Genomic DNA, 21,930 nt, shown 5'->3' with positions numbered 1-21,930 from the left:
ATTAATAACTAAAAAAAACATATTTTACTGAAAAAAATTCCTTGATTTTTTAATGGAAAATGCGGAAGTAAACATTGTAAAGGATTTTTATTTTGTTTTGCCCTAAATCAAAAATTATTTACAATTCAAAGAAAACTTCGAAACCAAAAGTATTAAAAATTGCTCGATTTTTGTTTTTTTTTTTTTAATTTTTCATCTAGAAACAAGCGTAAAAAACAGTATAGAAAATATTTATTATGTTTCACCTTAGACCGAAAATTATTTAACTTCCAATTCAAAGAAAAAAAATATTTATTTGGAAAACAAAAAATTGCTGTACTTTACCTATAATTTCGCTTTTGCACGGTTTTTGCATACAAAAAGTTATTCGCAGAATATAACGGAACTATTTATATTTTCCTTGATATATTGTGTATTCAACAAGTGATTTTAATCGCGGATAGAAGCACGTTTTGTTAAACAATAAAATGGAATCTTCGAGGCATATTTTGTATTTTTTTTATAAAAGTGATAAAAATGCAACAACTGCTGCCCCGTGCGCTGGTCGTCCTGAAGTCTTTAACTCCGACACCTTGCTCGAACTCGTGGAAGCTGAGCCAAATTTGACAGTCGATATGATAGCTTGAATAGTTCACAGGCACCTGGTTCAGTTGGGAAAAGTTTCAAAACTGGGAAAATGGGTTCTGCATAGACTTTCCGTCGCCAACCTTCAGCAGAGATCCCCTAGAGATGGCCTTCACCCCAAGAAGATTCTCCTGTCTATTTGGTGGGATATTGCCGGCATTATTTATTATGAACTCCTGAAACCAAACCGGACGATAATTGCTGATTATTATTCCCATCAGCTATCAAACCTGAATGAGGCACTTAACAAAAATCGACCGTCTTTAGTGAATAGACGCAAAGTTTTGTTTCACCACGACAACGCAAAACCTCATACCGCAAGGCAAACATTAGGCAAGCTGAACGAGCTCGGATGGGAGCTAATGCCGCATCCACCATACTCTCCGGATATTGCATCTTGTCATTATTACCTTTTCCGTGGACTTCAATCCCATATCAGCAACAAGAACTACTCCTCGAAAGAAGCTATAAAAAGGGGTATCGAAGCGTATTTTGGATCCAAGGACAAACAATTTTTTGAGCAGGGAATTAAAAATTTGCCTAAACGTTGGGATGACATTTTAAATAATGAAGGAAAATATATTATTGATTAATAAATACTTTAAACATCTTTTTTATTAATTTTAAAACCACCTTAAAAATCGCACGAACTGATGGACCAAAAATTTTTTTGAATTATTTTTTAACATTTCATTATCGAAAATTACGGAAAATTCTTACAAAAAATACGTAGTTTGACTTCTTTTCAAACAAACGTATACAAATTGATCATGTCTTTTTGTATTCAAAAATTATCAAAGCAAAAGTGAAGAAACAAGGGAGGCAACGTACGAAATTTTCCCGCTAAATTTGGTAGAATGATTCCAAAAAGAATGTACCAAAATATCTCTAACAAATATTTTTAGAGAAACTGCCATCAAATTCCGAAATATTACAATATAACCCACTTGCTTGTCATGAAATTTTACTACAATAACAATTACTAAGCTAAACGCATCCAAAGCAGAATAATCAAAATTTAAAATCCAAACATTTTTTATTTGCCCTTAAAGGCCTTTTACGTAAAACTTATTGTTATGAAATATGCATAAATAGACCACCCATAACCGACGGTCTTTTACATTTTTTTTAATTACCTAGTTAAGTTTAGTACGTCAAATTACTCGTAAAGCGGCGTACTTACGTCCAGCTTCAAGTGTATGCATTTAGAAGAGTTTGAGTTCATTTTGAAAGTTTTATTAGCTATTTTGAAAGTTTTATTATATTGTGGCACAATTTTTCCAGTTCAGAAAATACCAAAACTAAAAGTGTAGTCGACAATTGCATACAGTACTCGTATTTTATAGCCTTTGCCTGGTGTAATCTATGTTACTAAGTATGGCTGAAACTTTGCTCAGAATACGTCACTTTTGCTCTGCATCAAAGCAAAGTTAAATGTTTCACGTGCTTATATGTAGGTACAGTAATGAGCATAACTGAGTACATTATAATTTTTTCTAGTTAATTTTTTGTGGAGGGTTATGTAAAATAAATAAATTAGCAACTTTAGATTTTTATAAACTGCACGCGGGTGTATGAATAAAACTGCAAGAGCAGTTCCTAAAAATTTTTTTTAAATCAACGCGGTTTTTCAGCCGCTTATAATTTGCGCGTAGAACAATCGACATATTTCAAGAAATATAATTAAAAAGTTTAAAATGCAATTAAATTTTTTTGAAATTTGGTTAGGTTTTTCAAAAACTTTATAAATTTGTGTAATTTGATTTATATGGCTTAGGTTAAAGAAATAATAAATATTAAAAAGGAAAAAATAAATTGAAAGAGTATTGAAAATATGTAGAGAAGCGCAGAGTCTTGCTAGAACGTGTTCCCGTATATTGGATTAAGCAGGAAGTGAAAAAATTTACGATTCAATGAATTGACATTTAGTCTGTATAATAGAGGAGATGCTAGATTTGTGATATATTATCTATTTCAACAAAAAGATTCTAAATACTAAGTTCTAAATTTTAAATACTAAAAGGTCATGTACGATCGATCGACTGTCGCAAATCCTTCTGTAATTAAGCAGAAGGGACTGTAGGAGGCTGGTTGGACTGATGATGGGCCACTTTCTGTGGGCGAAGCACATGGAAAGGTTGGGCATCTCAGACAGTGTACTCTGCCCAGCTTGTGAAGAGGAGGATGAGATGGCGGACCACTTTCTGTGCATCTGCCCGGCCTTCGCTCGAATCAGGCTTGAGGTCTTTGGCAGTGATGTGTTCAGAAGCGACCATCTTGGCTCCTTGGCACACCACTCAGATTTCTTCGGAGATCGGGTAGATTTAAAGAATATTAAAAGGGAATCCAAGTGTAGTACAATGGACCTAATTAATGTCTTAGTGCAGCACATGCTACTTGTCCCGTAAAAAAAATATTAAAAGATAAAAATAAAATCAGTATAAAAAGTTTAAAATTTTGTTGATTTTTGTTTGTAAAAATTTTTTGAGTTTTTCATAAATTTTTAAAGATTGATTTATATGGTTTTTGTTAAAGAAACAACAATATTAAAAAAGGGCATATCTATCGAAAAAAATTTTATATAAAAAAAAAATAAAAAAATTCAGTTCAAAGAGTTTTAAAATAATTACTTTTTGAAAATTTGCTAAATTTTTAAAAAAATTTATAGATTTTTTAAGTTTGACTTGTGTGATATTAAAAAGAAAAGTCTATAAATCGAAAAAGGTTCTAAATACTAAAAAAAAAAATTCAAAAATTCGGTTTAAAAAGTTTATAATTTTGTTGAATTGTTCTTGTAAAAAATTTTTGAATTTTTCATAAATTTTTTAAGTTTGATTTATATGGTTTGTGTTAATGAGAAAACAATATTAAAAAGATAGAAATAAATTGGAAAAAGTTCTAAATATTAAAAAAACATAAGAATCTTCAGTTTAAAAAGTTTAAAATTTTGTTCAATTTTTTTTCGAAAATTTGTTAAATTTTTTAAGATTTTTATATATTTTTTAAGTTTGATTTGTGTGATATTAAAAAGAAAAGTCTATAAATCGAATAAGATTCTAAATATTAAAAAAAATTCTAAAATTCAGTTGAAAAAGTTTAAAATTTAGTTGAATTTTCTTTGCATTATTGCATTTTTTAAAATGTTCCATAACTTTTTAAAGTTTGTTTTGTATGGTTTTTGATGAAGTCAAAATAGTATTAAAAAGTAAAACAAAATAGTTTTAAAAAGTCTAAAAGTTGTTGATTTCTTCTTACGTTAGTTGAATTTTTCTTTTAATTTTGAATAAATTTTTAAAGTTAGATTTATCGTATATGGTTTTTGTTGAAGAAATAAACAATAGCAAAACAAAAAGATAAATCGTAAAATTCTAAATATTAAAAAAAAAAATCAAAAAAATCATTTTAAAAGGTTTAAAAGTTAGTTCATCTTTTTTTATGTTTTTGTTTTAATTTTGTATACATTTTTAAAGTTTGGTTTATATGGTTTTTGTTAAAAGGTAAGTCGAAAAATCAGTTTAAAAATGAATTTTTCAAAAGTTGGTTAACATTTTGAAAGTTTCATTTTTATGGTTTTTGTTTGAGAAATAACAATATGAATAAGAAAAAGTATATAAGCCGAAAAAGTTCTAAATATTAAAAAAAAATTTTTTTTAAAATTAGTTGAATTTTTAAAGTTTGAATTAAATGGAGAATTTGTCAAAGAAAGAACAATATTAAAAGGAAATTCTAAATATTAAAAAACATTAAAAAATTCAGTTTAAACAGTTTAAAATTTAGTTGAATTTTTGTTTTGAAAATGAGTTAATTTTTTTTTTTTTAATTTTGTATATATTTTTAAAGTTTGATTTATATGGTATAAATCGAAAAAAATTTTAAATATCAAAATATAAAAAAATTAGTACGTACTGAGTGAGGTTCGCACTTCGGCCTCATGGCCTTTTTTGGCCCCTACTCATCCAAACCAAATTGCCTTAGCAAACCTAAGATAGAGCTGGGTTGCGCTGACTATATGCAACCTTTCCTTGATGGGGTGTTATGCCATAGCAAAGGAAGGGCTTGTATCCTATTAATAACGAGTCCACAACCTCTCTCGCCAATGCATCTGCCACTTCGTTCCCAGTTGCACACCTATGACTTGTGACCCATGTAAGTGGTTATGCTCGCTAGCGTATCAATGCACGTGAGATGGCTACCACTGATACTAGTAGCCTTCACACTTCATTAGTTGTCTGTTTTTATGGCCAGCAAAATGTCTTCTTGAAGTAAATTTTTTACTACTTAGTTTGTTTTTATCACCTTTTTTAATCAATTTTTGTTTGCTTAACTGCATTTGACTTAGGTGGCATTGGCTCAACGTCTAAGTTATGGATTTGTTTATTTGTCTGTCGTCTGTCTAACTCAATTTCAGTGTGTCGAATGCATTTAAACTTCTGTGTTGGCCCGAATGCATAGCTGAACGGTCCTCGTTTGTTTGTATTGACACGAAAATACATTGTAAAATAATTTGTTGCTAATTGTGAGTATTGCGAAATGTTGTTGGGTTGCTGCTAATTAATAAATGTAACTAAAATATTAAAAACTGTTTGCAAGCTTTGTGCACACTCAGGTGGTAGTAAAAAATTTGCACATTTACATGAGTTACAGCTATTTTTCTATTATAATTTCTAGACGATTTATGGTTATGAGTACACGCTGTTTAATGAGAAATAGTTATTCATTTTTATTGATGCTGTTTATGAGAGATAAATAATTTTCAGTAAGTTGTTTCGTAGGAGAAATGCACATATTGGTTCAACCTTGACTCCCAAAGAGCTACCGATGTTATTAGAACAAAAAAAAAAAAAATGACACCAAATGTCCTGCCTTGCATGCGGATAAAAGCCACATTGCATCAAACATCAACCCGCATGCTTTTCCAAGAGGGCGACTCTGACACAGAGGAATATAATGAAATTTTCGTGTGATGTGGAACAACTGCTGCTAAGCTTTGTAGGCCCTCATACGCACGGTTTTTTTTATCCTACCCCTTAAATTTATTTTATGAATAACAAAATTGGACAACTAATTTAATTTTTTATTTTTTTCTTCAATTTACGAAAACAAACCACGAATAAGAATTTTCTTTATTCCATTTAGTTCTGGTATTACGATTATCATTCAGGTTATATGGAAAGGTCTTAAAAAGATTCAAAATAGCTAAGATAATGCAAAAAAGTGCTTAGGTTCGAGTCTCCGTGCATGCAACAGCAAAATTATGGAACACTTTGTTTTCTAATTTTGGCTGCCCTTCGGCAGGTAATGGCAAACTCCGAGTGTATTTCTGTCATGAAAAAGTTCCTCATAAAAATATCTGTCATACGGAGTATGCTTAAAACTGTAGATCCATCTATTTGTGGAATAACATCAAACGGCCAAACACCTAACGGAAGTGTACGCGTCAATTATTAATTTTTTCATCTTCTGCTAGATTTTTATCTTCTGTAGATTTTCTGTCTAAGCAGTACTGAGAGGGGTCGTTTCAAAAGTTTGTACAAAATTAAAAAGGGAAAACTCTTGTGTTATTTTTCGGCATAGTCTCGTTTTAGGCTTTTACACTTCGTCCAATGCTGTTCTAGTTTGTTGATTCCTTCCGAATAATGGGTTTTGCCCAAGTCTGAAAAATAGTCTTACGTTTTTCTAATCACCTTCTCGTTTGAAAAATCCTTTATTCTGCCAGTGATTTCTTTAAATTGGTAACAAATAGAAAAAAGAAATTTTAAATTTGAAAAAGGCGTCCCAAGATGGCACGAGCGAATGGTAACTCCAAAAACACAGGCTAAAAATCTCATTGTATTCGAAGCGCTGGAAAGTAAAATGGTTGATAGTCAAGGAGGCAAGGACAAAAGTTACAGAAAGAAAGAGGTAGAATAGAGACAGAGATAGTTAGTCCTGTGAGAATTTTCCAGATTATTTGGCCTATCTGAAAATATACTCCAATTTGAGAGCTCGAATTTTACTCATTCTCATGACATCGGCACCCAAAATTCATACCCTTGCTCTAGCAAATGCAGGACACTCACAGTGAAAATGCTCAGTGCTATCCTCCGCTAAGAAAGACAAGCAAATCGGCTTCTCAATGATTCCAATGGTGGTCATATGCTGACCCCATGGATTGTGCCCTGTAATAATATCGACAAGCAACCGAACGTATTTTCTGTCAAGTTTTAGAAGAAAGTTCGTCAGCTTTCTGTTCTTGTAATTCCACAGATCGCTGTTCTTTCTGTAAATTACACACATAATCGCTGATCCAATTCATGATTCCTGCAGAATTGTTTCCAATTATTGGCTCTGGCCCCGTGTGGTGACCGTTGATCCGCAATTAACCAGTTCCGCGGTGTCTTGGATCTCATATAAGTACAAGCAAATAGTAGTTCGAAGGATCTGAGGAAGCCATGTCAGAAGAATAGAGGGGATGTGAATCGAGTTGGATGACTTTTTTCATTAATTTTGCGTCCACAACTTTTGCGAAGTGAACTGGTACGTAGTCGTGATGGAAAGGGTTTTATTTGAAAATAACTCGACTTCCTCGATACAAAAGAATGTCAAGCACAAATAAATAAACCGATCTGGCTGAAACTTGGAGTGTGTTCTTGCAAGAGATGCTTCTAACTGAACATAACCTCGATATGCGCCGCTAGCGCCATCTCTCGGACTTTGCGGGGATTTTTCAAATGACCCTCGTATTTTATATTATAGCTGAGCTTCATTTTTATTCTTTATAAATTCAATATATTGTTTTTTTACAGGAAAATCGCAGAATTCACCAGTCATATGTAAAAAACAACATTCTTTCAAAAAAATAAAAAAAAAAATTCTAATTAAAATCTACTTGAAATTTGTTCTAGTGGACCATCCGCATTCGACAACACAAATGTGCCTCAGATTTTTTGAAGTAATAGAAAATTAATTGGTGCCTCATAAACCAAAACTAATGAAATCAAACACAGCAGTTTTGAAAGAGTAAGAAGTGTAGAATAGTAAGAGGTCTACCATTTTGGTTCACTAAACATTTCATTGAAGTTTTCTCTTGGACTCAAGTTGCTTCAAATTATTTGAAAAAACTTTTATAAAACTACATTTACCATAAATATTGTCTTCAAAGGTTTATAATAAAATTTAATGGCGCATATTTTTGTAGTACATTTCAACCCAATATTTGACACGCGTGGGGGTCATATTGACCCATATTTTCAAAAACCTGAAAAACATTAAGTTTGTGAGGTCTTTGGAGGGTTAAAATGTTCCACAAAAATATCACGCATAAAATTTCAGTAGGAGTCTTCTCAGACGAGAAGGGTGTGCGATAAAGGGCAAAAGTGCAGCATTCATTTCTTTCTAACGTTAACAGAATTTGATTTTATGTATGGCTAACATTTTTTTCTTGTCCTAGGATACATGCATATCTTGTACTATGTTTACTTGTGAAACAGAAAAATATATTTTTACACGCCACTCACCTGCACAATATAGCCAATGGAACAGATAATGAACCACATGAAATCTCGTATGGCGTCCGCCCAACTCCAGGCGCTGGTAAGGAAGGACTGCAATGTTGACGTTGCTGCTGGTGCTGGCGCTGCTGCAGCCACCAAATGTCCATTCGGTAAATGGCCATTGGATATGCCGCCATTAGCTTGAGCGTTGTTGTTGTTATTCACCATTTTCACAATTACTTCGTTTTTGATTTAATAATAGAACACAAAAAAATTTAGTTATTTCAATTTTCAGTTTCACATAAACGAAAATGTTTGGCTGCGTAGCACAGGGCAAAAAATTTGAGTTGTTCAAATTGCTTTAGTTTTTTCATAGATCATAACAAAAACCAGAAAAAACGTCGTTAACTTACACTCTTTGCTGCGTTGTTTTAAGCTAAAGGCAGATTTTCGTAAATTTTTTCGATTATTTTCAAACACTGTTCAAAAAAATTTGTTCATCAAAAAATGTTCTGATTTCCACGGAAAACTTCACAAAACTAATTTGCACAAAACACAGAAAGTCATATAACAAAACAACAAAAAAACACAAAATCTTGTATATTTTTTCTTGTTCGCACCAACTACGTGAAAATTTCGCAAGGAGTTTCGAAAATGCGAATGGCTCAAATGCAAAAGAAAATCACAACAAAATCAATTCGAAATCAATACCGCAAAAGAACTGTGCGTGAATTTCTATGTATGCGTGCGCGTGTGTGTGCGAGTGTAAGTGAGTTTGTGTCCAGGTGGGGATTTGTATGGATATTTATTTATTTTAATTTCGCTACTGCCCGAGGAGCCTGCCGCTTTGTTAAATATTTTGACTTTTGCCGCACTACACGTCCGCTCTGCTGAGCATAAGAAACTTTTGTGAACACTAAATCGCGTCGAGTGTCGCTTGACTTCTCCGTTCGACTCACGGCGTGCAGCTCACTTTTGTGAGGCTTTCAATTTTTCTCGACGGCAACAACAAAAACGCGCTACACGAGGAGCAGCAAAGGCAGACAAAACAAAAAACAAAAAAACAAGCGAAAAAAAAAACACAAATCAAAAACAAATAACTAAAAAAATTTTGGAAAAAAAAAAAAATAATAAAATACAGGCAAGCTATGAGCGAGCGAAGCTTAGCTTGGCCAAACGTTTGTTAGCTGCCAGCCGCCGGGCAAGCGCCACGCGCAGCCGTTGTATGATCAGCTCCGCTAAGGTGCAGCCGCATGCAAACAGAAATTGAAGTCTAAGCTGGCCGTATAGCCAGCGTTGCGCAGCGTCGCCGCTCCAATTAAAGCCGGATTGTAACGTCACACAGCTGTGGTGTTTCGCTTTCATTGTGCTTCTGTCTCGCATGTCTCGCTCTACGCCTTGTCTAGGCTTTGCTGTGCACGCTTCACTTTAGTTTACATTACAGTTTCAATTTCCATCTCAGCCGTGCCTGCGGCTTTCAGCTTATTTTTATTGCTGTTTTGCTGTTTTTGCCTGTTTTGCGTTTTTTGTTGCTACTCATCGCCTTCTGTTGCTTTGTGTTTTTCTCGGTTTCCTCTGTCACTGTTCAGCACAGCTGATTTTTATTATTGCATAGCTTGGCTTTGCGCGCCAAAACCAAAATGCACACGAGTGGTGGCCCCTCTGGTGGCTCCCTAACACTAGACCTTCAAGGTTATTTGTATAATTTTTCAAATTTTCTTTCATTTCTTCGGCATATTTTCCTTCATCGCATACAAACATACATACTAGTACATGTACGTATGTAACTGTGCATTATTTTTGCTTTTGTGAATTCATTTAATTGTCTGGCTGGCGTTTCATTTGGTCTGGCCTTTTGTTTTGATGCATGAATCGGTAGTTTCACATTTACTATTGTTTTACTTTTGGCATAATTTGTTTCGTCCGACAAGTGGTTTGCAGTGTTTTTCGTTGTTTTTCGATTGTGGGAAGCCCGATCGCTCTCGACCCACTGTTTTTAATTTGTGTTTCTTCTATTGCCATTTTGTCTGATTTGTTAATTGCAACCTGTTTATTAGTTAATTACATATAATTTTTAATATTTTTCTAATCGCTATGGAGAAGGAAGTGCGCGCTTAGAAATTTCCTCATTATTGGCTTGTTTTGCTACAGAACAAGTGTAGGTTTGTGGCAATAAATCAAATAAAACTGAATAGAACAGAAAAATAAAATTGAAAAAATAACAAGGTTCCGCAAATGGATTCTGGTAGAGAGGACACAAAACAAGATATACTTTTTTCGGCGATTTGACAGTTTACGTCAGAATTTTATTTTAGAGGCATCAAAGTTTTCATCCTCTTGCACAATTTTGGGTAAATTACACAAGAAACTATGTGATCCGTCCGTCTTAGATATTCCGCAGTTCTACCTAAAAAAAACGGGAAACAGTTTTGTACATCCTATACATTTGGTGGCCAGCCAATTGGATATCAAACGTCGACATACACCGCCGATGCCACTAAAAACCGATGGCGCAAGATATAAGAGAGCTCAAGTGGAGGTGGCTCGGCCATACACTACGCAAGGGAGGCGTACGGAGATCAGCAGACAAGCACTAGACTAGAATTCCCATGGTCAGTGAAACGGAAGCAGACCTAGGGGCTCATGGCGCCGTTGCATCGAAAATGAAATAAAAGCTGTGAACAAAAACCTGACATGGCAGCAAGTACAAGCCAAAACAGGGAACTGAAAGGAGTAAAAATATTTTGCTTTGGCTCTATGCTCTGCAACGGAGCTCGAGGAACTATGATAATGAAACATTTTTTAAAACATTTTAACCCTCTAACTCCTCAATAGATGCGTATTTTGCGAATAAGGACAAAAAATATTTATAACACCCCTGGGTAGCGGGTCAAATGTACCACATAAATGCTTGCCATAAAATTCTGCTATAAGACATCAAAGCTCAAAATCTAAATTTAGCGCCAGATATAAGTAAAAACCTTGTTATTTTTGGAAGAATTTACTTTTCCGGTACAGTGTAATGAATCTATTACTTCATGCAGCGAATGTGCAAATGATGAAAATCAGCAGACGTTTAGTATTTAAGACTGATATCTCCACAGAAGTACTTAAACAGAGAGAGGATGCCTAAATTTTAGCTTTGCGAAATCAGGACAACTGAAGAGTAGACGATCAGATGATTCCACCTCATACCTCAGAGCTTGCCTTATTAAATCGCACCGCACGTATATCTAGCACACAGTTTTCAATTAGTACACCCAACACTACCGCTGGTTGTGGTTCTGTTCGTCTAAGAAGCTATCTCGAGATCCTCCGCTTCACGCGTGGCAAGAATAATCTCGCAACTTTGCATGCTAATTTTTGTAGCAGCATAAACATTTCCCGTTCATGCAGGCGGAAAGCTGCTTGAGTGGCAGTCCTTGACCGGATATAAATCCGGGTTGTTCCGGTAACATAGAGTTGACTGTAGTGGGATATGCTTGCCTTCTTGTCCAGCGCTCACTGAGCTGACATATCGCCCATCTTTCCAAGAGCAGATCACAGGCAGTCCAAGTAATCAGTACCCTTCTTTTGTAGGGGGAATTCACCTCGCGATTACCTTGCCTAGCCAATTTATCAGCCGTAAAATTTCCTGCAATACCTCTGTGATCGGGTTATACATAATATAAAAGTATTCAGATGCGACAGAAAAGGAAGTCAAACATTCATCGACTAATTTGGGGCGTACTTTCAGTCAGTCTAGTCATAGGATAGATATTTATCACTTAAAATATTGTGCGCACCTTATTCTTCTTCTTGATAGACGCGACAACTGCTTACACGATTTTGGCCGAGTTTAACACAGCGCGTCAGTCATTTCTTTGACGCCAAGTGAAGCTAAGTCCTTCTCTACCTGATCTTTCCAACGCATAGGAGGCCTTTTCCCTCCTCTGCTACCTCCAGCTGATACCACATCGCATACTTCGAGTTTGTATCCAATGGGATGATATGACCCTTCCAACAAAGCTGCTGGATCTTTATTCGCTGCACGACGTCTATGGCGTCATTAAGCTGATACAGCTCACTGAGCCATCGTCTCCCGTACTCGCGTTCGCCAACGTGCAAAGGTACAAAAATTTTCCGCAGAATCTTTCTCTCAAATACTAAAAGGGCCGCCTTATCGGATATTGTCATCGTCCAAGCTTCTGCGCCATTTGCAGAGAGTTAATTTTGTTCATCGACAGAAGACTTTACTACTCAATTGCCTAAAATAGCACTTCAACAACATTAAGACTAACACCACAAATAAGAGAAGGAAATCGGCCAAACAGCTAACAAAAGTTTATGCGCCAATTATTTGTTTTATTGTGCATACCTTAGTGAGTAGCTAATCGTCTTTTTTTTTTGACACCAATTGCTACCGCTTGGAGTACTAAAGAGTTATTTGCATTTACTTAATAGATATCTTTTTGCCGAAGTCTCTTTCACCAAGCTTTTCGTCCAACTTCGAGCAATTTGTAAACGTGTTCGCTGAGCTCTATCTACAGATGCTGAACCTTTACTACTTTTGAGGAAACGGAAGTAGAAGATTCCGCTTGAACCTAGCGTAGGTGTGCACAGGTCAGTTATATGGGGAATGAACTCGAAATTTCAGATATTCTTGGTGCGGTCGTTGTTTATGTCAAACTTATAGCTCTTGGCTCTCAACCTCATCGTGAAAAAGGCAGTGATGATTTTTACATTGTCTATGCATTTAGTACTACGTAGTAGCGCTAGAGTAGTTTTACTCAACTCATGTGATTTCAATGAGGGCAGCCCTTTGGCATCTCCCAAGCTACTTAACCAGCAGCGACTTCTTCATGTGTGAAAAGGGGGTTTTACAGCCACTTTTCGCAAACCCGGAGGTGATGGGCACTGAAAGCGACTTAAAAAAATGCGGTTTTTCAAGATCTTAGCTGAAATTTTGAGAACATTTGCCCACCACCTACGATCTGACATTTTGAGTTTTGAAAAACTTACAGCGGAGTTGAAATCAGCTATACAAAAAAAAACCCCGAGTGGTAATTTTTATGAGCTTAGGTCAATGTAATTTAATAATATGAAATGCGATCGTAGTCACTGGGTGCTAAAGGATTTTTTTGTTCCTTGTTCACTCCTCTCGGGAGCTTAGGGCTTTGACAAGGCATTTGCCTGGCGTTGGTTGCGTTAATCGATTTGATTTCTGACAGGATAGGTGATTAGCCTGCCGCTAATCTCATTTTATTCAAAATTACTTAGTTTTTCTGAAAGTTTCTTATACCATATGTTTGTTGTAGTGTAAGACTCAAGCTTAAATAAAAAATAAAAAAATTGGTAGACCTGCGCTTTTCATTATATATATATAATTGGCGCGTACACCCTTTTTGGGTGTTTGGGCGAGCTCCTCCTCCTATTTGTGGTGTGCGTCTTGATGTTATTCCACAAATGGAGGGACCTACAGTTTCAAGCCGACTCCGAACGGCAGATATTTTTATAAGGAGCTCTTTCATGACACAAATACACTCGGAGGTTTGACATTGCCTGTCAAGGGGCGAGCGCTATTAGAAAAATGTTTTTCTTAATTTGGTGTTTCACCGATATTCGAACCTACGTTCTCTCTGTGAATTCCGAATAGTAGTCACGGACCAACCCATTCGGCTACGGCGGCCGCTTTTCATTAGGAATCAGTAAATTTAAAAATTTCTGTGATTTGGATTAATCTGTTTCCTTTTTTTCTCATATCTTTCTCGATTTTGACCGATATTTATGGCGCTTAGGTTCGAGTTAGAAATGAAAGCTATACCCAAATAGAAAACAGACGACTAACACGAAGACAGCAAAGTGCTCCAGCATTACCGCAGAGTACTGAAGGAAGAAAATCGAAAATAAGGCAAACCTTTACTAAGCCTCAGGGTCAGAATCACACCTTCTATTCGAGTTTAATAGAAGAGTGAAAGTACACAGCTGCCTGGTATGCTTTATTGTTGTTGTTTTTCTTGAAATATATACAAAATTTATGTGTTTACCGCAAATTCTTAATGAGAATAACTGTAGTCACTTAAAATATTAACCTTGAATTTCAAACAAGCTTTGCGTCACGTATTGAATAATACGAATAATTAAAAAATCCAAAGTAGCAAATGGTTCATTTGACTTCATCGAATATAAGCCAGTGATTTAGCATAACTAAGGCAGAAGGTCATGAGGAGAACAAATAATTGATATGGTAAGCATTTAGAATTTATGGGTAGATAAATTGAATGCCCATAGAAAAATCGTATGCTAAATACCTGGTTGTGGTAAGAAGACAACAACAACAAACTAATAAATCTCAGCAATGATAATTTTTTGCGGATTCTTTGCACATTTGCATGCATACACAAACATAAAAACAGGATTTGTTTGCTATTATTATTTGTTTTTTCTACTTCTGCTTAGGTGGGTAATTTCTTAGATTGCCATTTTTCGTGATGTCGCAGCTTGAATCTCAAAACTACGGCGCCGTTGAATAAACTCAGTTTGGCTCATTTTAACTAGTTATTGGTTTGCTTCTGATTTTATTTTATTGGCACTTGACTTCGAAAGAAATTCCTTTTAACAAAATTTTCCATTTTGCAAAATTTAGCTTTCATTAAAATTCAGCCACTAAGAAATATTGGAATTCCACGCCATGCAATTTTTAAAAATAGAAATAAGTAAATAACAAAAATAAGTAAATTATAGAAATGGGTAAAAAAATATGGTACCAGTTTTGGTATCCGCCTTAGCAGCTTCAAAGCGCAGTTATAGAGTGAATATTCTTTGATAGGTTGAAGATTTTCTTATTGAATAGAATTTTTCGTGATTAACTGTACCTATTTTTAACTGGTGCTTTAATTTTTGTGCACTCGGCTTGAGATAACCTAATGATCTAAGCGAGACTTTATACTCTGGAGGCATCAAGCATAGTGCCAGCTGGCGCAAAATTAATAATCCAATTTTATTTTTGAATCAATTCTTGGCAAAATGAAAACAATGAAAAAAATTATTTGGAAGTAATGGAAATATTTATTTAAACCTCTACGGGTTACATTGCTTGTTTGGTTCACAAGTGTCAAATCTGATTAATGATAGGGTGATTAATTTTGCGCCTCCTTGTATTTAAGTGTTTTTTTAATTATCGAATTATTTATTTAAATTCCACTGCCTGCAGTGCTTATTTGGTTCACCAGTGTCAAATCCGATTGATGATAGAGTGATTAATTTTGCGCCACCTTGTATTTAATTTTTTTATTAATGGAAATATTTATTTAAATCTCTACGGGTTGCATTGCTTGTTTGGTTCACAAGTGTCAAATCTGATTAATGATAGGGTAATTAATTTTGCGCCTCCTTGTATTTAAGTGTTTTTTTAATTATCGAAATATTTATTTAAACTCTACCGGCTGCAGTGCTTATTTGGTTCACAAGTGTCAAATGCGATTGATGATAGGGTGATTAATTTTGCGCCACCTTGTATTTAATTTTTTTATTTATGGAAATATTTATTTAAATCTCTACGGGTTGCATTGCTTGTTTGGTTCACAATTGTCAAATAAGATTGATGATAGGGTGATTAATTTTGCGCCATCTTGTATTTAATTTTTTTATTTAAATATTTACTTAAATCTCTACGGACTGCATTGCTGTTTTGTTTTTATGTTTTCGTAAAGTATAGTAAGACAATATTTGCAAAAATTATAAATCGTCCGATAGGGTGGTTATATTTGCACCACCTTATATAAGAGCAATTTAGTCGACGATTACTTTGTAAGGCAATATTTCAATAAGAGGGTATAAAAACTTTGCAAAATAGGATACAAGACTTTACTTATAAGGAATCAAGGCTACTATGATGGAAATGGAAGCAAAAGAGTTACAGTTAGAAAATATTTCGAGAGATTGGCCGAGCGCTCTAGAAAATTTCGCTTTAAGCGCTAGTTGATACTGTTTGCTCTGTCATTTGTCATGTATTCGTTATATGAAGAAAATGTGCAACACCGTCAGGCGGAAAAATAATTAAAAATCTACAAGAAATTTGAGCCACTTAGAACTTTCACTTTGTTATACTAAAATTGAGCGGGCTATGAAACTACGTACCCAATTTTTTTTTTTTTAATTCTGATTAGAAATTTAAACTTTTTTTGAAAATTTGTCGAATTTATTTTGGTCTTTGTTATAGAATGAACTATCATCATCATCAGGCAGTCTTACAGCCTCGGGGAGGGCTTTAGCTTCATTCACAATATTCTTCCAGTCGTCACGACTTTTGGCTGTTTCCCTCCAATGGTTTATGTGCATTGTCTCCAGGTCAATGATACTTGAACTTGCTTTTGGGCGCCCTCGTAAAATGCGGATTATAAGTTCTTCCTTTTCCTTGACTGGCGCGATAACCGCTTAAGCGACTTTGGCCAAGTTGATCTCGTGTTAATCGGCCCCAAGTCCTTTCCACCTGGTCTTTAACCGCAAAGGAGACCTCCGTCTTCTTCTGTTACCACCAGCTGCTACCACCTCGAATACTTTCAGAGCGAGATATGTATTTTGTATCCTTTCGGACTACATGATTTAGTCGGCGCAACCGCTGGACCTTTATTTGCTGCATTATGTCCACGTCTGCGCATAGCTCATTTAACTCATTGTTCCGTCATCTGCGATATTCGCCGATGCCAACGTGCAAAGGTAGGTGCAAAAATCTTCCCCAGAATTTTTCTCTCGAATGCTCTAAGGACGCCTAATCGCATGTTGTCATCGTCCAAGTTGCTGCACTATACAATACAATGGGCATAATGAGAGGCTTATAAAGTACAAGTTTCTTTTCGTCAAGAGAGAACTTAACTACTCAATTGTTTGCTTAGTCGAAATTTTGTTTTTATGTTTATATATTATATATATCTACATAGCTCTGCTTTTAGTCGGCATCTTCCAGCTTGAAAACTGTTTTTATATACATACATACATTTTTCGTGGTTCCACTGATCAGATTTGCCTTTTATGATTTGCTTTGTCTTTAGTGTAATTAATAAGGTCGAACTCAATTCGGGGTGCCAACCACTTACCGAACTCAACTCACTATTGGACGTGTAAAGACTTTCTGTACTTGAACTTTTCAACGAAAAGTAGTAGTTTATCCTCCATAAAAAGGTAGTTCATCTTCCACGCCCACTATTAGCAGGCATGGCCTAAAGCTACTCAGTGTTGGAGCATTTGCATACATCAAGAAGAGTTGGAATGGAATTTCCTCTTATAAATACGAGTATGTCATACATTTGTCAACTGTCAAAACTTAAGTGCCTATTGAAACGTCGGCTGTATTTCAATATTTTGCGCTTCGTCTGCGAAAATCTACAATTTTATTTAGAAAATTAGTTTACAATTTGTTTAAATTTACAATTCATTTTACATATAGATATATGCATATATATATATATATATATATAGGTACTTACATTTGTGCTTCAGCGCACTCGTCTGCACGCGGCGATGGCTCCAAAGTAAAAGAACGAGCTTTCTTCATTCGCTTTACTTTGAACCGAGCTCGTGAAGTGCAGCGCAAGTATGCATTTTTAAGCACCAAACAAAGGTATTTATTAATTACAATGCAATTACACCGCGTTGTAACAGTGCCAATACAGGTTGGTTGAAAATTGAAAAATCAAAAACAAAGGAATGTTGATTTTTAAATAAAATTAGTGAGCGCCGGAAAAGTAGAATTACTTGGACAAAGTTTACTCCGAAATCAGAAATTTCATTAAGAGGTCTTTACAAAATTTGATCAGCCGGCTTAATTCGGGAAAAGAAGGCACTTAGAGAAATGATTCTTTCACCAATCCAGCACCTAAAAATTGTTTCTATTACATCCAACATAAGTGCTAAAGATTTGAACAGAAATATTGTGCGGTAACTTTCATTCCCAGAACAATTTTTTAGAGTTTCTCAAAGACACAAAAAAAAAACAATGTGTCAAACTCAAAAAAATGTGAATGAAGAAGTGATAAATTATTACTTATATTAGCTTGTTTAAAATTCAATTTTTCTTAAGATTCTGTTATTTCGAAAGCATTCGCCTGCAATCTCTGCATAAATATGCACAGGCATGCATATAAACATAGGTACATATAAACTATATAGCTTTGTCACTTTGCAATCAAGTTATGCAAATCCAATCAGCAACACGCAACCGCCGTCAGCACAACAAAAGCGCAGCTCTTCAATAGTTGAAACAGAAACAAAAACACTTCAATTAGCTAAGACCGAAGCGTAGTTAGTTTTCAGTTCGGCCTGCGATGCTGCAGAATGATGCGCGTGCCTTTGCGAGTTCAAGAAACTCTTTAGCTAAAATAAAGGTCATCAGCTATTAGAATATCGTGGGCAATTGTTGTTGTTCTTATTAGTTGGTTTGTTAAATGATTCTTTGCTAATCTGTTTTTGTGTTTTGCGTTTTGTTGTGCCTTTTGTGCTTTTTGTAATTGGGACTTGTTTGTTTGTGTACAAAAAATAAGTTTTTTTTTCTGTTTTTGGTTTTTTAATGAAAGTGTTTAACTTCACTTGCCTTTCAATTTTTGGCTTTTCTGGTTGGTTGATGAATCCGGCTAGCAAAAAAGTTTAAATCTTTTTCTGAGTAAACAATCTCAAAACAAAGAGGTGGAAAAAGGAAGAAGCGGATTTGGATTAGATGATGACGACCAACTGTGGCTAATTACCTACGTTTGTATTAAATTCATGAAATTCACCAGGTGCGATATAATTAAGTACGTAATATTGGCCGCCGCCGTAGCCGAATAGGTTGGTGCGTGACTACCATTCGCAATTCACAGAGAGAACGTTGGTTCGAATCTCGGGGAAACACCAAAATTAAGAAAAACATTTTTCTAATAGCGGTCGGCCCTCGGCAGGCAATGGCAAACCTCCGAGTGTATTTCTGCCATGAAAAAGCTCCTCATAAAAATATCTGCCGTTCGGAGTCGGCTTAAAATTGTAGGTCCCTCCATTTGGGGAACAACCTCAAGACGCATACCACAAATAAAAGGAGGAGCTCGGCCAAACTTCCAAAAAAGGGTGTACGCGCCAATTATATATATATATACAGGGTTGTTAATATTTGACGGGCCCATCTGGCAACCCGGTATCTTTTGACAGAGACGTCAGATCGCTCAATGATATACCGCGTTGGAAGCGTCAGTCCAAGCAGATTTTTACCATGGAACAATACACGTCACGCGAGCGCTTCCAAATTGTTGAAATTTACATTCAACAAAAGAAGTAAATTGTGAAAACTCAACGTGCGCATAAAAAATTAAATAATGTGAAAAGTGAGCCTTCTAAGAACACCATTAATCGTTTGTACAAAATGTTTTCGACTGGTGATGCCAACCAAGGCGATCGGTTGAGAATATTGCTCTTGTACGGGCCAGTGTTGAGACGTCGCCAAGGACATCCCAAAATCGCCGTTCTCAGCAGTTGGGCATTGCTCGGACCCCTTTAGAACGAATTATCCGCATTGATTTGCATTTATTCTCGTATAAGATTCAATTGACGCAAAGAATGTTGCCTGCGGACAAGCCTCGTCGATTGGAATGGGCCCAAAGAGCCATCGAAATGGCTGAAGATTCGTCGAATATGGGCAACCCTATATATGCAGCAAGAAAATGAGAGTCCAGATATCCAAATATTTATCTGACTAGGGCAGGGCAGCTGAGAATGGCGCAGAGATGTTTCCACTTCATCCTCCAGACAGCTTCTGCAGAAAGGACTTGAAGCAATCCCAAGTCTCACTGCATGGAAAACCTAACGGACAGCGTCCGGTAAGGATACCTACCAAATTCAAGAGCTGCGGCTTTGTTAGCCTTAGAAGTTTTCTCTAGCGCCCGCAATCTACCCCTGCCCAGAGGGATCTCACGACTTTGCACGTTTGCGCATTAGCCTAGCGCTCGCTGAGTTGATGCGAGGCCCATCTTTCCAGGGTTGATCACAGGTTCTCAAGGGAACTCCATCTTCCGATGAAACCATCTCCAGGGTTCCCTGTCTAGCCATGAACCGGAACCCAGATGAACCTAATATCTAAGTACTCGGATGCAGTCAAGAGAGAAGGCATTTCGATAAGGAATCTATCTGCTGAAAACGGTATCAATTGCTAATCACTGCAGGCATTCGCTCAAACACGTGATTTTTTTTCTTTGAAGGCTCAAATTGCAAGTAAACTAAACTTCGTAGGGAAATTTTTACTCTGTCAAAATTCAAATTTTTCGAAATTTTCGAAAGGCGGAAGGGAATACAAAATGCTAAATTATATTTTTAAACCAAATACGAGTATTATATTATATTAATATATTAAATAGTTTTAAGCGTCGAATATTGAATAACTTCAACCTGAAACTTCTTTATGAGATGAAACCTCACCACTTGAGTCGAGTCACAGTGTGGTATGCCGCTTCATTAAGCTGAATTTTCGGGCCATGATTTTTTCAAAATTTTAACAATATGGGACGAGTGCATATGTATGGCACTCAAATCCTGCTTTTTCTGCTTGATGGCTTACGCAATTGTGAGCGAGTTTCACAAAGCGCGCCAGTCGTTTCTTTCTCGCACTAACCGGCGCCAGTTGGACACAACAAGTGAAGCCAAGCCATTCTCCACCTGATATTTCTAACACAAAGAAGACCTTCCTCTTCCTCTGCTATCACCAGCTGATACCGCATGGAATACTTTTAGAGCTCGTTTCAATTCCTGCTAGAGCGTCAAAATTCAAAAAACCAAGATGTTGGGATACTAATAATTGATGTCGTCATGAAAAAAATAACTGGTGGTCATTTCTGCTTAATTATCCAAAAATATTTTTTGTTTTTAATTAAGAAACTGACGCAAATGGACGATATATCCAGACCCATTATGGCTGAGTTGTAGTGAAAACCTCACGATAAAATCATTTCAGCAAACTTGAGATTTCGTTGGTTTCCCCAGCCTCTAGACCCAACTTAACCTGATTTTTGCCAATGAGTTTTGCAAGCAAAAAGTTTAGAAAATGTAGTAATCAAATGTGAGTAATTAAAAACAACCGGTTCAACCAATAGTTGAGACAAATTCCACTTCAGCACTATGGGCAGTGACGGCCAATTTTGTGATTTGGTGATAATTTGCAGCACATACATCAGTCAGCGTGAAGGCCATTAAAACTGTATAATTTGGCACATCTAAATAAATAAAAAAGCTTTTAAATACTAAATAAAATTTGATTATTTTTTATAGCCTATTTCCAGCAAAAATTTAACCAAAATTAAGAGCTCTGCTAAGTTTCAGATATGAGCCGCTCAATGCGCACATCGATTAACTCCAATTTTTGAAAAATCTTAAATTTAACTATCAAAGCCCTTGGTATAGTCATACCTTTTTATATTTATAATAACTTTCCTTATGAAATGCCTATGTAAAATCACCGTCTGATTCCGAAAATTAAGGTTATTTTTTATTCTATGATAATGTTTTTGAGATATTTACGAATTACCGTTATTTCAAAATTTTTCCCGCAAAATCTTGGCGACGAAAGGGACGAGCATGGCGAAAGGTTTCACCAGCAAATGAAAATGATTGAAAGTCGGTATCAAGGATTCTGGGATGTCGCTATGATGGGTGACTGCTGTTGGTTTCTCATAAGAGAAACCGATCCTTATATAAATAAGCGTCAAAACAAGACACATAACTTTTTCAATTATAAAATAAGATCATAGAGCTAAGACAGAATCATATGTACATATGCTATTATTTGTAGGGTACTTAAGTTTTACTATATGGATATATTTACTTGAATGCTTGTAACTTTTGT

General features: G+C 35.6%; 1 protein-coding gene across 2 annotated transcripts in view; it reads right to left on the bottom strand.

Moving 5' to 3' along the window:
* The window catches only part of LOC129248034 (estradiol 17-beta-dehydrogenase 11), a 74,073-nt gene extending 64,984 nt beyond the window's left edge, over positions 1-9,089 (bottom strand). Inside the window, exons 1-2 of one of the 2 annotated variants that reach the window (XM_054887443.1) lie at positions 8,510-9,089; positions 8,121-8,415 (exon numbers count right to left, since the gene is read on the bottom strand). In XM_054887443.1, the coding sequence (XP_054743418.1) occupies positions 8,121-8,324 (204 nt within the window). In that variant the 5' untranslated portion in view covers positions 8,325-8,415; positions 8,510-9,089. Of the gene's footprint in view, positions 1-8,120 lie in introns of both variants that reach the window. The other variant, XM_054887442.1, reaches the window with a different exon arrangement.
* Positions 9,090-21,930: the final 12,841 nt, after the last annotated feature.

This window comes from Anastrepha obliqua, chromosome 5 (assembly GCF_027943255.1).
Source record: "Anastrepha obliqua isolate idAnaObli1 chromosome 5, idAnaObli1_1.0, whole genome shotgun sequence".
Classification (NCBI taxonomy): Eukaryota; Metazoa; Arthropoda; class Insecta; order Diptera; family Tephritidae; genus Anastrepha; species Anastrepha obliqua.
This window is presented reverse-complemented; position numbering and strand designations above follow the sequence as displayed.